The sequence below is a fragment of the Aegilops tauschii genome, chromosome 5 (genome assembly GCF_002575655.3).
Source record: "Aegilops tauschii subsp. strangulata cultivar AL8/78 chromosome 5, Aet v6.0, whole genome shotgun sequence".
Taxonomy (NCBI): Eukaryota; Viridiplantae; Streptophyta; class Magnoliopsida; order Poales; family Poaceae; genus Aegilops; species Aegilops tauschii.
The window spans coordinates 542,224,644-542,239,744 of record NC_053039.3 but is presented as its reverse complement, the minus strand read 5'-3'; the positions used below and the strand labels follow the sequence as shown (position 1 = coordinate 542,239,744).

The 15,101-nt window shown below is 44.9% G+C and overlaps 3 protein-coding genes across 3 annotated transcripts; 2 read left to right on the top strand and 1 right to left on the bottom strand.

The window, feature by feature from the left end:
• Positions 1–263: 263 nt before the first annotated feature.
• Positions 264–2,587, bottom strand: LOC109746079 (L-type lectin-domain containing receptor kinase SIT2-like). Its single transcript, XM_020305192.4, has one exon. The coding sequence runs from the start codon at positions 2,507–2,509 to the stop codon at positions 509–511; it is 2,001 nt and encodes a 666-aa protein (XP_020160781.1). The 5' UTR covers positions 2,510–2,587; the 3' UTR covers positions 264–508.
• Positions 2,588–6,142: 3,555 nt separating this feature from the next.
• LOC109746073 (BTB/POZ and MATH domain-containing protein 2-like) lies at positions 6,143–8,481 on the top strand. Its single transcript, XM_020305186.2, has 3 exons — positions 6,143–6,606; positions 7,437–7,868; positions 8,031–8,481. The coding sequence occupies exons 1-3, from the start codon at positions 6,143–6,145 to the stop codon at positions 8,479–8,481; spliced, it is 1,347 nt and encodes a 448-aa protein (XP_020160775.2).
• A 744-nt stretch (positions 8,482–9,225) lies between these two features.
• LOC141023133 (BTB/POZ and MATH domain-containing protein 1-like) lies at positions 9,226–14,242 on the top strand. Its single transcript, XM_073499461.1, has 3 exons — positions 9,226–9,257; positions 9,804–10,368; positions 14,030–14,242. Exons 1-3 carry the CDS (start codon positions 9,226–9,228, stop codon positions 14,240–14,242), a joined length of 810 nt encoding a protein of 269 aa, XP_073355562.1.
• Positions 14,243–15,101: the final 859 nt, after the last annotated feature.

Genomic DNA, 15,101 nt, shown 5'->3' with positions numbered 1-15,101 from the left:
TCAGAGAGGTCATTAATTCAGACTTTACTTTTAGGAAGCTTTATGAGCGGCACTGTTAACCTTGTCTTTCTTTCTTCATTAGGGGTCGTGGGTCCATGTTAGAAAACTACCTAGCTGCACTTCCTATGAATTCTTCCTTTTCCAAATTCAAAACACTGTTCAAGCAGTAAAAGTAATCACATATATATGTTTGAATATGGAGTAAGTTTTTGTTGTATACCGAGGGATCAACGAAAGCAGAGAGGGAATACTACACAGCAATATAGATGTCGGGGCGACATGGAATTTCAACCTTTATCTTAAAAAGTAACAGTAATACAGATCATGAACCAAAGGTGGGTATTCCTTGTTATATTTTTTGACCATAAGTTTAGAGACATCTAATGCAACTTGCTCTAAACATTACAGAGATTTACATACCAGCTGTCATACATATATAATATCCAGAAAACAAGTTTTAGCACTGCTACATAGAGTATTAACTAGGATTCTGAGCAGCATGAGAATATCATCTCCCTCCAGAGAGGCCACTTACCATGGACATACTCATCGACGCTTCACTTTGCACAAGTGCTAGCATACTAAAGCTCATCTGTGAAAGTGTTGGCTCCGGGAATGCCATGTCTCCATCAAGATACTGCATCACTTGCCGCATGGTAGGCCTTGCACTAGGGACGGGATGCGAGCACAGCAATCCTATTTTTGATACAAGTATCGCCTCATCAGCGTCATAGTTGCCGTGGAGCCGTGCATCAACTACCTCCATGAGTGCTTCCTTTTGCCAATGCTCGAGCACCCAGTCGACCAATATGCGCCGGTTGTCCTGCATGGCTTGGTCAATAGGTCTCCGCCCGCAGACGACTTCAAGAACGAATGCACCAAAGGCAAACACATCGGTGATAGGAGACGCCTTCCCCGTGCGCGCTAACTCAGGGGCTAGGTACCCCATCGTGCCAATTATGTGCGTTGTCTGTGGATCTGCACCATGATCACACAGTTTTGCGAGACCGAAGTCACCCAGCCTTCCGTTCATCTCACTATCCAGGAGAACATTGCTCGCCTTGATGTCACGGTGTATGACAACCTGCTCGAATTCCTCATGGATGTACAACAAGCTGGATGCGATGCCTTTGATGATTTGGAACCTCTGGGCCCAGTGTAGTGTATTCTTACACTTGGGGTCATACAGGTACTGATCAAGGCTGCCATTTGGCATGAAGTTGTAGACCAGGAGGAGCTCACCATTTCGCCGGCAGTAACCCAGAAGCTGAACAAGGTGGCGGTGGCGGAGACGGCCAACGGTGACCACCTCCGCGATGAACTCCTTTATTCCTTGACTTGAATCATGTGACACTTTCTTCACCGCGATCTCCATCTTAGAGTTGGGAAGCACTCCTTTGTACACACCCCCAAATCCACCGGTGCCAAGCAACATTTTGCTCTTGAAACCTTCCGTTGCACGGTACAGATCCTTGTAGGAGAATCTGTGTGGACCAAACTCAACCTCCCAGTCCTCTCTCACCTCGGCGTACTTTATACGCCTTCGAATAAGCAAGACCATGATTGAAACCACTCCGAGGGCGAACACTATGATGGCTGTTGACAGAGTGATACCCAATACCCAGTGCTGTTTCTTGGAGACCTTCTCTGGCAACTTGGGCAGCTTGCTGATGTCAATGGCTGGAGCAGGTCCATCCATGGCAAAGCTCCAACCCAGCACGTAGTGGCGAGAGCTGATCATCGAGCCCGTGGACGACGAGAACCCAAGAAATGATGGCTCCAGCAGCACTTGTGAGAGGTTGTACATGGAAGATACTAGCGGCCTTGCAGGCTTGGCCATCTCCAGGGGGGCCAAGAACACGTTGATCTGCGTGGATTCCCCGTGGTAGTCCACCCAGACTTGCATGGCCTTGCCGCTGATCAGTAACAGGTCCCGGAAAGCACCGGTCTTGTCGTCGTGATAGCCAGCGGCATGGACAGCAACGGAATGGAGGCCATTGATGTCTATGCCGACATGGTTGTTGTCCGGGTCGCGAAACTCGGTGGTCATTATGGTGTCGAGCTCGACGCCAAAGACATGGTTGGTTGTGTTGCCGTTGTTCCGGTCGTTGAGGAGGCCCAGGTACGGACCCGGGAAAGCCGTCGAGAAGTTCTTGGTCCCGATGAAGAAGACGATACCGTGGCCGCTCAGGTTCAGCTCAGGGTAGTTGGTGCGGATGCCGAAGACGAACCACATGGAGAAGGACCGCACGGCGCCTCCTGGTGACCTCTTCAGACGCAGCGGCGTTGGGTGAACCGCATGGCCCTTGAGGTGGATCGTGCCATTGGTCAGCTCGAGGAGGCCGTTCGGCGTGACGCTGGCAGTGCCGTCCAGCGAGAGGGGCGCGCCGGTGAATCCAGAGTAGACGAACTGGTCTTTGTTGTCGCCAGCGCCATGAACGTCGCCACCAAAGCTAAGAAGGAGAAGACCGGCAAGGAGAGAGCATGTGCTCTTGATCATGCCGGCCATGGCACCGGCGAAGCGAGGACTGTTGGTGTGCCGTTGCAGCTGGCGCCCTGCTCAAGGTATGAAGCATTCAGCTCAGAGCAACATCCAAATCACAGTTACTACATACTTGACGGGTGCCACATGCCAAAGGGAGCGAGGTGGCGATCGACAGCAACTGCTGGTGACCTGTACAGATTACCTGGAATGCAGGGAACTGGTACATCAACATGACAACATCTACATTACCAATCGATGTCAATTCATCCTGCTTGAGGTCTTCCCTACAAGAGAGGATCGACAATCAAGAGCCACCACAAGAGATATGCTAAGGAATCTGATTGATTTGCCCAGAAAAAAATCTTGCTAGAAACTCTACATGGAGATAGGATTTAAGATAACGGATTTTCGGTGCTCGATATCAGGCCCGCAAAAGTTTGTAGAAAAATACATCGATTCGAGACCTGAAAAAGCGAAATGAGAAAAAGGGATCAAAATAAAAAAATGCACCAGTTAAGAACTCCCCCCTTTTTTGCCCAGCTAGTAAAACCGCATCAATTTGCACCAAAATGTACAAACCCGCAGACGGCAAAAATGGGTTTCTATATATATTTTTCATGTTTGTTTGAAAATAGGAAATTGAGTGGTGTTAGCAAAACATCACAATGGTGCATGACATGTAAAACACCACACCGGTTGTTAAAGGTGCAGGAATGGCTTACAGGCATGCTATGTGGAAGCTGGCCCTTACTCTATACTACTAGAAGGGTTGTGTGTGCTTTGCTGCGCCGTTAGTATTGTTGGATTTCTTAAAAAAATTACTCACTTTGTTTCAAAAATATAAGTGCAACTTTTTTGAAAGTCAAACCTTTTAAGTTTCATCAAATTTGTAGAGAAATATATCAAAATTCATAATACCAAATCGGTATGATTTCATTCATCATGAGATGAATTTCCATACTTTTTTGTTTAATATTTGTAGATGTCAATATTTTTTCTCTGAACTTGGTCAAAGTGAAAGAAATTTGACTTTCCAAAAAACTAATACCCCTTATATTTTGGAACTGCTAAAATATTTCGTTTGGCTGGTGGGGGAGATTACGTAGTGTGTTTTATTTTTATTTATATAATGCAGTGATTTGATAGGCCTTTGTGGTGTGGTTCTATGTCATCTGCTAACCAACATATATTTACGTGCAAATTTTGTGTGTGTCGTACTTGCATGTACTATGTTGGTTGTACATTATCACATGGTGACATTTCTTTTTTCTAGGGGGTGGGCGGGTGCGCGGGAGTGATACACTTTTATAGGCCGGTTGCTGCTGATTGATTTAAAAAATCATCGGCCTGGTCAAAATCGTAATTCAAGTCCAAGATTGAATACCTTAATTGAAGGAAAGAGCTTCAGAATGAGAACATAGTGAACTAAAATAGTTGAATGGGATAGTTTTGAGATTGACCCGGTCAAAATTGGCTGACCCAATCTCAATTGGAGACCGTAATTAAACATGGCCTCTTTAAAACTAGGGAGCTTAGTGTTACAGAGGATGTGCTTATCGTGTGAAATTACTTGTACTGAAAATAATGTGGTAAAATGAAATTGTAGTGTCAGAAATTCAGCCCAGTTTACATAAAGAAGTAACAAGTTCGGGTAATGCATTCGATGTTTTAAATGCAGTTAGGGCCAGTTCTTTTGCTAGCTGTTTTGGGCTTCCAGAATAAGCTGCCCTCTACCCAGCTTATTCTAGAAGCCCAACCAAAATTTTCTTTTTAGAAGCCTACTAGTCAAGTCTTAACTACTAGGCTTCTAAAAAATATATTTCTTTCGGCTTCTAGAATAAGCTAGGTAGGGGCAGCTTATTGCAGCTTATTCTAGAAGCCACCAAAAGAACTGGCCCTTAGTCAAAATGATCTTACATGCCTATAAATTTTTAACGGAAATGTAGGCAGCAACTTTTCACTTGCTTCTTCTGTACTGGAGAGAACATGTTTTTTTTGTGGAAATGGAGGCATGCCCCCGGCCTCTGCATCATGATGATGTAGCTAGACGGACTAGACTTTTCTCAATCTATTGTCCCTAGTTTATATTTGTCGTCGTTACATCTCCAATGCACCACAAATGTCATATTTTTAATTTCACTTTTCCTTAATTATCATTCTCTATGGCCTCACACTAAGACCATCTATTTGTGCTAATTTTTTTGTAGTTATGATACTACAGTTGAATACACCGAGGGCTAGAAGCCCAACAGTTAGTTACATTTTTAGTACTCCCTCCGTAAACTAATATATCATCTAAACGCTCTTATATTAGTTTACAGAGGGAGTACAACATAAAAATAATAGCCATTAAATATAGCTTACCACTTAAAATATCACTCCAAATCGACATTAAGAAAGGTAGAGGTGAATAATACAGTGTCAACTTGAAGTGTTCTGTCAATAGGAATCGAACCAATTGTCTCTGCCAGTGGTACTTCCGTGAGATCATTAGTTGATCACTTTTCATTGATCAACACCTAATTAGTGATTTATTTTTCAGATATCACTTGCTTTGTCCAATGTTGATGGTCATCATGTGATTGTGCTTTAATTTAACAACTATTTCTTATGTTATGCATGATCCGATTGTGATGAGCGTTACTTCGAAGTAAATCCATTTTAGCTTTGTGTTAATAATTTATAACTACAAACATTTTACTACGTGTGTTGTTGGGATATCTATTTTCAAATATGGACATGACAGGGCTGGTGGAGATTCCACTTATACTTGGAGCAACATGCAGAATGCCCCTCTTCCAGATAAGTTTGATGGATCTTCCCATCTAAGGCTTGGACTTTATCATATCCTAATACTCTAGATCTACCTCTTTCCAGACCAACTTCTGACCACACTCCTTGAGTGGTCCAAACTGGCACAACAATTCCAAAATCCAAAATTTTTAGGTTTGATTTTTGATTTGTAAGAAAAGGAGGGTTACCCGATCTATCTGGGTTAAAAAATTATTGGCTGTAGGCTGAAGTACCCTTATTGATTTCAAACAAGTTGTTTCTGACATATGGAGTCAGTAGGTTCCTGAGCTGACAGTGTTAGCTAATCCAAGAGGCTTAAGTAAGGCCTTAAATCTTGTTCTAGAAGCATTTCTAACCTCTCAGCTGCAATCCAAGCAACCAATAATGCCATTTTCTTAAATGACACCATCGGAGGATTCAGGAATCTTAACACAAAATAAGGAATGGGAGATTAATCCTTAAAGCACATCTTCTTTAGTCACCAAAGAACTTACTGGAACAAAGGGCCCGAGGGATGCGGAGAGACGAGAGAGAGCGTGCATGCAGCAGTGGTTCGCTAATTTCAGGTGGAATAATTGTTGCATGCAGGAGGCCAACAATTGCCGCATATATTACGGGAGTTAATTGAGCGCATCGGTTGGCTAATTGTGCGCTTCAATTTCTGCATGATGGACCACTTGCCTTCTCGACTGGAGGGAGTAATAGTCTAGCTGTTTCCTATATTCAGGGATCAGAACTGATTGCTGTTGTGATTTGCTAATAATCACAACGGATTGTATTCCATTTCCTCTTGTATAGGCCGCATGCGCATATAAATATGATGGTAGGCGTACATCGTCTGGAGCGGAAAACCAGTCTTCAACCATGGTGAAATCCAAAGATGATCGGTACTCTTCCGGTGATCGGAGCGGCCGCGGCGGCATCACGGCGTCGGCCATCGTCGCCCCAGCCGTCTCCGGGTCGCACGTTCTCAAGATCGAAGGCTACTCCCGAACCAAAGGGCTCGGCAACGGCAATTGCATCGTATCCAGGACATTCGCAGTCGGTGGTCATAGGTGGTATATCCAATACTTCCCTGATGGCAGCGGCACTGACGCTGCCGATTGGATATCCATCTTCATCTGCCTCCATGACGATGATACCAGTGAAGTCAAAGCATCATACAAGATTAATCTGCTCGATCAAGGCGGGAATCCGGTCCCGTCGTACTGCTTTGCCAGGTCGACTAAAACCTTCTCCAGAAGAATGCCATGGGGTTGCAGAGCATTCATCAAGAGAAGGGACTTAGAGGAATCAGCTTACCTCAGGAATGATGTTTTCAGCGTCAGGTGTGATCTCACTGTGAACACGGGCATCTTCACCAAGCACCTTGTCCCGGTTACCACCCTTCTTAGGGTCAAAAAAGAAAGATTGTAGCAAGTACTGGCAACTACTCCCTCCGTCCCATAATATATATGAGCGTTTTTTACACTAGTGTAGTGTCAAAAACGCTCTTATATTATGGGATGGAGGGAGTACTAGTCTATAATGTTGATTTTACCATGCGAGCCAAGTTATATGCAAACCAGTCCGTAGGATTGGTATGAATATGATGTCCAATTTTTACTCGCAGATTAGAAATCTTCGTGTCTTCTTTGGTTTATTAGTCCATGTCGAATTTTGAGTCTTCAGAGTTTCATCAAAAAGTGTTGTCACTGGATTTGTATGTGAAAGAAGTTTCAAAGAATATGTTTTTGTGGCGTGTGATTCATGATTGATTACTCAAATTTTGAGTCAAAGTTTGACTAACAACTCCGGGGGACACAGACGAAGAGTAAATATTTGCAATGAGCGATAGAACAACGAGTTGTGATGGAAGCGTTCGTGGAAATTGAAGAGGCGCCGCATCACTGCGGCGCGTTGGCTTCTCGCTTTGCCGTCTTAGATTCACTGGCCTGTCCACTCGCGAGGTTATTAAGAACCGGCGGTTGGTATTCTACGCAAATAGTGGATGCCATGGATCCGTCTACTCGGCGCACCGCGCATGCACGGGGATGAATAAAACCAAATAAGGCCACCATAAGTACCACGATTGTTCAGCTCCGTCCCATTCTGGCCATAGCCAAACTCCATTCTTCTTCCACTTTTTCACCTCTGCTCTCCTATCCATGGGCGACAGCGGTTGTGGCACGCAGTGGCAGTCCTCGTCGGCCATCGTGGCGCGAGCTGCGCAAGTGTATGGCTCGCACATTTTGAAGATTGATGGGTACTCCCGAACCAAGGGGCTGGGCACCGGCAAATGCATCACGTCTGAGATCTTCCAGATCGGGGGCCATCGCTGGTGTATGAAGTACTACCCGGATGGCTACACAGGCTACAATAACTCAATATCCATCAGTCTATGTCTTGATCAGGCTGAGGTCAATGAAGTTCGAGCACGATACAAGATTAGTTTGCTTGATCAGGATGGGGAAACAGTGCCTTCGCCTACCTACAACCAAGCATGTTACACTTTCTCCAAAGAACATGGCCCACAGGTTTGCTATAATCTCATCAGTAGGAAGGACTTAGAGGAGTCGGTCTACCTCAAAGATGATATTTTCAGCGTCAGGTGTGATATCACTATTCCAAAGGAGATCTTCACATAGCCGATCCAGCTATTTGTCACGGTGCCACCGTCCGACGTGCATCACCATCTTGGCCGGTTTCTCTTGGCAGGCGATGGGGCCGATATCACCTTCAAGGTTGATGGGGAGACTTTCGCTACACACAGGTGCGTGCTCGCTGCCCGGTCCTCTGTCTTCAGGGTGGAGCCCTTTGGTCCTATGGGGGAGAAGACCACAACTTGTGTACATATAAAGGACATGGAAGCTAAGGTCTTCAAGGCCATGCTCCACTTCATCTACTCGGACTCGCTGCCGCATACCGACGACGCCGACGCGATTGGGACGGCTCAACATCTACTTGTAGCGGCGGACAGGTATAACCTCGAGAGGCTGAAGCTGATATGCGTGCAGAAGATGTGCAGCAACATGGACACAAGCATGACGGTGACAACCTTAGCATTGGATGAGCAACATGGATGCCGCGGGCTGAAGGAAGTATGCGACGACCAATACCGTTGCCAGAATGAGCTGCGGACGCGTCGCTATCGCCGCTCCCCTACTGAAGCCGGCTTCACCTTGTTGATGACAACCATGAAGTCTTCGTGCACTTGCCCCTAAGGACCAGCGCCCTGCAGTTGTAGTCGTCGTCGTTGAACCCTTGAATAGATCTGAAGCACATGACACCAAATCTCGTCACACGACGAGAAACCCTAACCTCTCTGTCCCAAGGAGAGGACAGGAATCTACGCCGGAGCTCTGTCGACTATGTCCAGATGGATGAACCTGAGGAGGATCCGAGGCCAAAAAAACTCGAGGAAGAAGCGTCGTCATTCTTCTGAGCAGCGCACCTACGAGGACTAAAAAAACCTAACCTAAACTACTAACTGGAGTGCAGGCACCGGGATTCTCCTCCTCGCCACCGGCTGCCGGAGCGGCATGCAGAGGGGAGGCGAATACACGGGCTCGATGGCAAAGCCTGGAGGAAAGAGTTGCCCTAGTCGCCAAGGGATAGACAATTAAGTTAGAACTAGAAAACATGCAAATAGGAGAAGATATCTCATACAAAGAAGATACATGTCTTTTCTTTCTTTGTAAGAGATGAGATCATCTCTGACGTAAGAGAAGGAAAAACTCATTTTTACGTCCTGTCTCTTACACCTCATCAGTTATCCTACATGGCATCATTAAGATAACATCATTGTACACATCCTTAATCGTGAGAAATTACTAGTCTTATAATATCCCAACCGAAGCCGCAAGCAGAGGAAATGAAATGTCCATGGAAATAGAAGAGGCAACGTGATAGTAATGAAACGTGCATACAAATCATGCACATTTATGAACTTCGGTTAAAGGCTAGTCATGGTGAGGATAGTGAGGAGTAACTTTGTCATGTATATGACACTAGTCTACTCTTTCCGTCCGTGAATAAGTGTACTTTGAACTTTTGTCCTAAGTGAAAGTTTTAAAATTTTGATCAACTATAACAAAAGAGTAGTAATATAGGAGTATAGGACATCAACTTCATATATTATGAAAGTATATTATTAAATTATACTAATTTAATGACATAATGTTGTTACTTTAACTTTCCTATAAAGTTGTCAAAATTTTAAAACTTTGAATTAATACAAAAGCTAGAAGTACACTTATTCGCGGACGGAGGGAGTATGTTACTAGTGTGATGCGTATATCACTAGTCTATATAATGCAAAGTGTCATAGAAACAGTATTATACTCCCTTCGTTCCCAAATATAAGTCTTTCTAGAGATTTCAACAGGTGACTACATACGGACCAAAATGAATGAATCTACACTTTAAAATATGTCTACATACATCCGTATGTTGTAGTTTATTTAAAATGTCTAAAAAGACTTATATTTAGGAACGGAGGGAGTATATGGTTGCATTTATTGACATATAGACTCAACCTCAACAGGTTTGCTATAATCTCATCAGTAGGAAGGACTTTGGAGGAACCGGTTCACCTCAAAGATGATGTATTCAGCGTCAGGTACGATATCACCGTACCCAAGGAGATCTTCACAGAGCCCATCCAGCTATTTGTCACGGTGCCTCCGTCCGACGTGCATCATCATCTTGGCCGGTTTCTCTTGGCAGGCGATGGGGCCGATATCACCTTCAAGGTTGATGGGGAGACTTTCGCTGCACACAGGCGCGTGCTAGCTGCCCGGTCCTGTGTCTTCACGGCGGAGCTCTTTGGTCCTATGAGGGAGAAGACCACAACTTGTGTACATATAAAGGACATGGAAGCTAAGGTCTTCAAGGCCATGCTCCACTTCATCTACTCAGACTCGCTGCCGCATATCGACGACGCCAACTCGATTGGGATGGCTCAACATCTGCTTGTAGCCGCGGACAGGTATAACCTCGAGAGGCTGAAGCTGATATGCGTTCAGAAGCTGTGCAACAACATGGACACAAGCATGGCGGCGACAACCTTAGCATTGGCTAAGCAGCATGGATGCCGCGGGCTGAAGGAAGTAACTGGAGTGCAGGCACCGGGATTCTTCTCCTCGCCACCGGCTGCCGGAGCGGCATGCAAAGGGGAGGCGAATACACGGGCTCGCCGACAAAGCCTGGAGGGAAGAGTTGCCCTAGTCGCCAAGGGATAGACAATTAAAGTTAGAACTAGAAAACATGCAAATATATCTCATACAAAGAAGATACATGTCTTTTCTTTCTTTGTAAGAGATGAAAGAGAAGGCAAAACTCATTTTTACGTCTTGTCTCTTACACCTGACCAGTTATCCTACATGGCATCATTAAGATAACATCATTGTACACATTCTTAATCATGAGAAATTGCTAGTCTTATAATATCCCAGCCGAAGCCGCGAGCAGAGAAAATGAAATGTCCATGGAAATAGAAGAGGCAACGTGATAGTAATGAAACGTGCATACAAATCATGCACATTTATGAACTACGGTTAAAGGCTAGTCATGGTGAGGATAGTGAGGAGTAACTTAGACTAGTGTTTGACTAATGTCATGTACTCCCTCTGTGCGTGAAAGAGTGTACTTCCAACTTTGTTGGAAAGTCAAACCTTTTTTATGTTTGACCATATTTATACAATAATAGACCAACATTTATGCCATCAAATTAGTAGCATTAGATTCATGATAAAATATATTTTCGTCGTCTACCTATTTGGTTTCACAAGTATTGACATATTTTTGCACAAATTCGGTCAAACTTTAAGATAATTTGACCCTCCAACAAAGTTGGAAGTACACTCTTTCAAGGACTGAGGGAGTATATGACACTAGTCTACTCTTTCCGTCCATGAATAAGTGTACTTTTAACTTTTGTCCTAAGTGAAAGTTCTAAATTTTGATGAACTATAACAAAAGAGTAGTAATATAGTAGTATAGGACATCAACTTGGTATATTATGAAAGTACATTTCAAAACGGATCTAATTATACTTTTTTTTTGAAAGAAATTTTCAATTTATTCATCAATCATGGTAGTACAAAGAACACAAGAGGTAATAAAAATTACAACTAGGTCTATGGACCACCTAGCGACGACTACAAACACTGGAGCGAGCCAAAGGCACGGCGCTGTCATCGCCCCTCCATCACCGGAGCCAGGCAAACCTTGTTGTAGTAGACAATCGGGAAGTCGTCGTGCTAAGGCCCCAAAGGACCAACACACCAGAGCAGCAACCATCGCCGATGAAGAGAGTTGTAGATTGGAAAGATCAAACCTGGAACCAAACAAACGAAGACGAACAAAAACTAATTTAATGTCATAATGTTGTTACTTTAATTTCCAATAAAGTTGGTCAAAATATTAAAACTTTAAATTAATACAAAAGCTAGAAGTACACTTATTCACGGACGGAAGGAGTATGTTACTAGTGTGATGCGTATGTCACTAGTCTATATAATGCAAAGTGTCATAGAAACAGTATTATATATGGTTGCATTTATTGACATATAGACTCAACCTTTCTTAATAAGCATTATGTCATGATAACATAATATGTTACTTCAAACACTTCTTTCCTTATTAACCGGCTGCCACATAAACAAACTTGTCTTAGAATGTTTTTTTTAACACAGTACAGACGCAAACGCTTATACATACGCGCATACACTCACCCCTATGAACGCACACAAGCATACCCTACCCCTATAAGCACCTTCGAAAGACTGAGCCGGCATATCATCTTGAAATTTATGAAGTCACCGTAGCCACCTCATCATCGATGGGAACGTCCCCTCCCCCTGAGTGCGCATCACCGGAAATCCTGAAATAAATCCAGAACTCCCTCTAACCATCACAGGACTTGAACCCTGATAGACTAGGATAATACGGTCCCACTAACCATCCAACCACAGGTTGGTTACTCCCTCAGTCTCATAATGTAAACATCAATCCAAATGATGCCGCAGAAGTTTGAACGCGCCGGTGCACGATGTTCTCGTATATATGCCCAAGCTGAACCAAAAAAACGAGTGGAGAATTGCCGCCCAGGGCGCATATCCGGCAATACGGTGCACAGTTGGTAGTTGCATATATTCGGGGATCACCATCGACTGTTGTTGTGATTCGCTAATAATCACAACAGATTGTATTCTTTTTGTATAGGTCATGCGCATGTATAAATACTCCCTCCGTTCTAAAATAGATGACTCAATTTTATAGTAAAGTGCCGTGCTTTGGACCGGCCGCGACCGGTCCGGACCGGACCGGACCGAAGTGCCCAGCGGGCCTGTTTCCCTGGACCGGACCGGCGAGGAGAAAGCTCGGTCAGGACCGAGGGACCGAGCGATGGAGGGGGAACGTGAGCTGCGTGTGTGCCTTGCGCCGGTCTGCGTTCGTCTGTGTCGTGCCCTGTCCTAAAGATCAACTACTCCGGCTGCTTGCTGCAGACGAAGAGGCAGTTCATCTATGGTAGCATCTCTGCCAACATCAAGCTCGTCCTGGAGAACTCCGCCGCCCGTCGGCACCGTTACCGTCAGCACATCGGCGCTTCCAGTTTCAGATTGCTAATCAGCTTGTACTGCAGGACGGCGTCAAGTAGGTGCTTTCAAGAGGTATACATCGGCGCTTCCAGTTTCAGATTGCTAATCAGCTTGTACTGCATGCAATTCTAACTATATGTGCATCAATTAATTGCCAAATTCAGACATTGGGACAATCATGACGAGATCAACTTCCAGTTCATGGGGAACAAGACGGGGCACACCAACGTGTGTGTGTTCTCCAACGTGTTTGTCTGCACCAGAGGTGCCCTTGGAACGAACCCACGCGAACGAGAGATTGCTGAAGAAAAAAAAGGAAGATACAGGTGTTTTGCGCTGCACAAACTTCAGACCTTTTCTGTTCTATTAGTCAGACTAACAGAACGGGAAACAAGGCTTCGTGGCCCCTGACTTTTGCGTCGTCGTGATCCACAACACTGGTGCCGTTCCACGAGCAGACCGACGAGGCGCGAGTCTGGCTCCAGGCAGTTAGACCCGCGAGCTAAACTAGCTAACAGAAGGAAAGTGTTCGAGCCTAACCTGACGAAAAACCAAAGTGCTAACTGAACTAACTGAAAACGTGACAGGAGCTTCGGATTTACTCCCTCCGTCCGGAAATACTTGTCGGAGGAATGGATGTATCTAGACATATTTTAGTTGTAGATACATCCATTTTTATCTGCATAAAAATGGATGTACCTACAACTAAAATATGTCTAGATACATCCATTCCTCCGACAAGTATTTCCGGACGGAGGGAGTATTCAAGAGTGTTCGCCGACACGACGGGCAAAGAATGAGATACAGTTCATGCCCTGCGTGCCTGCGTGCACAGGTTGGACTGCTTCATCACGTCAGTAAGGCCGGGACTTGATGACTGCGACAAAATTGATGGCGGCAGACGGCGGCCTTGGTCGGGGAAGAGAGGATGCGTGCGTCGTGTAGGCGGCGTTCTGGACCAATTCATCGCACAGGCAGGAAGATGGGGATGCGGCGGTGCTCGGAGACGCGGTGGTTCGCTCGGGGGTTGCCGGCCGTGACGATGAGGAACGACAACCGTGGTGACTGCGTTTTGTCGGTCCTCCTCGGGGGCTCGGTCAAAATCCGGACCGGACCGAGAGTTTGTCGGGCCTAAGCATAATGCGTGCAGAAGCTGGTATGCGTGCAGAAGCTGTGCAACAACATGGACACAAGCATGGCGGCGACAACCTTAGCATTGGCTGAGCATCATGGATGCCGCGGGCTGAAGGAAGTATGCTTCAAGTTCCTTGGATCCGCAGGCAATATTCTGAAGGCGGTCATGGTGAGCGATGGATTTGAGCATCTGAGGAGCAGCTGTCCCTCTGTTCTCAAGGAGCTTCTGGCCAAACTTGCTCCCTGATCATAGGTCGAAAGCAACGAAACTATGAGATTATCAAGATTATCATGCCGCTTCTTTTTTCAGTAGAGACACTAGCATTGAAGTACTCAAATTTGTATCAATCATTCATGTACTCTCCAGTGACTTGTCTTCCCTCGGCAGCTTATCAACCCAAATAATGTAGCAGAAGGCATGAAGTCATGAACTTATATAAATGATTTTACCAAGGAAGGGAAAATTGTATAACATAATTCCAAATTCACTTTAATGCAGTAAAATTGTCTTCAGGGTCTGATGGCTTTTCTTCAGAGAGGCCCTGTCATTTTGTTCAACTTGCGAGTGGAAAAGCAAGATTAGCCAGCACTCTAATGAATCTCTGGCGACAGATGCGGCCAATTATCTCTGTTCTTAATTTCAACCAAAGGGGTCCCTGAGAAGAAAGATCGGTAGTGGTTAGGTTAGCCCAGAAGCTGCAGAATCGAAGAGAAATAAGCGATGGAAGAAGAGGAAAAGAAAGCATGTAGCAGAACTTTTCAGAAGGTGGAGCTCATTCACATGTTCTTATGTTCTTATATCTGTGAAAAATATTCAGTTAAGATCAAAGCGGCTACAAATCCAGTAAATGGGTGCGCCATCACGAGCACACTGCCAAGGAACTCTAGTGTAACTCTATGTGTCATGCGTAGCTGTTAACTCTTAATCACGTTGCTTGTATGCAATCAAATATCAGGCACTTGCATCAGCTTAGCCAATGCACGCAACTAAACCCAGGCAAAAATTGCTCCCCTAATGCAGGAAGCCTACATGCAGACATCCAATCAACATGCAGATGTTGGTTTTTTGCCTGCATTTTCAAACATGCCTAACTTGGACATGTATG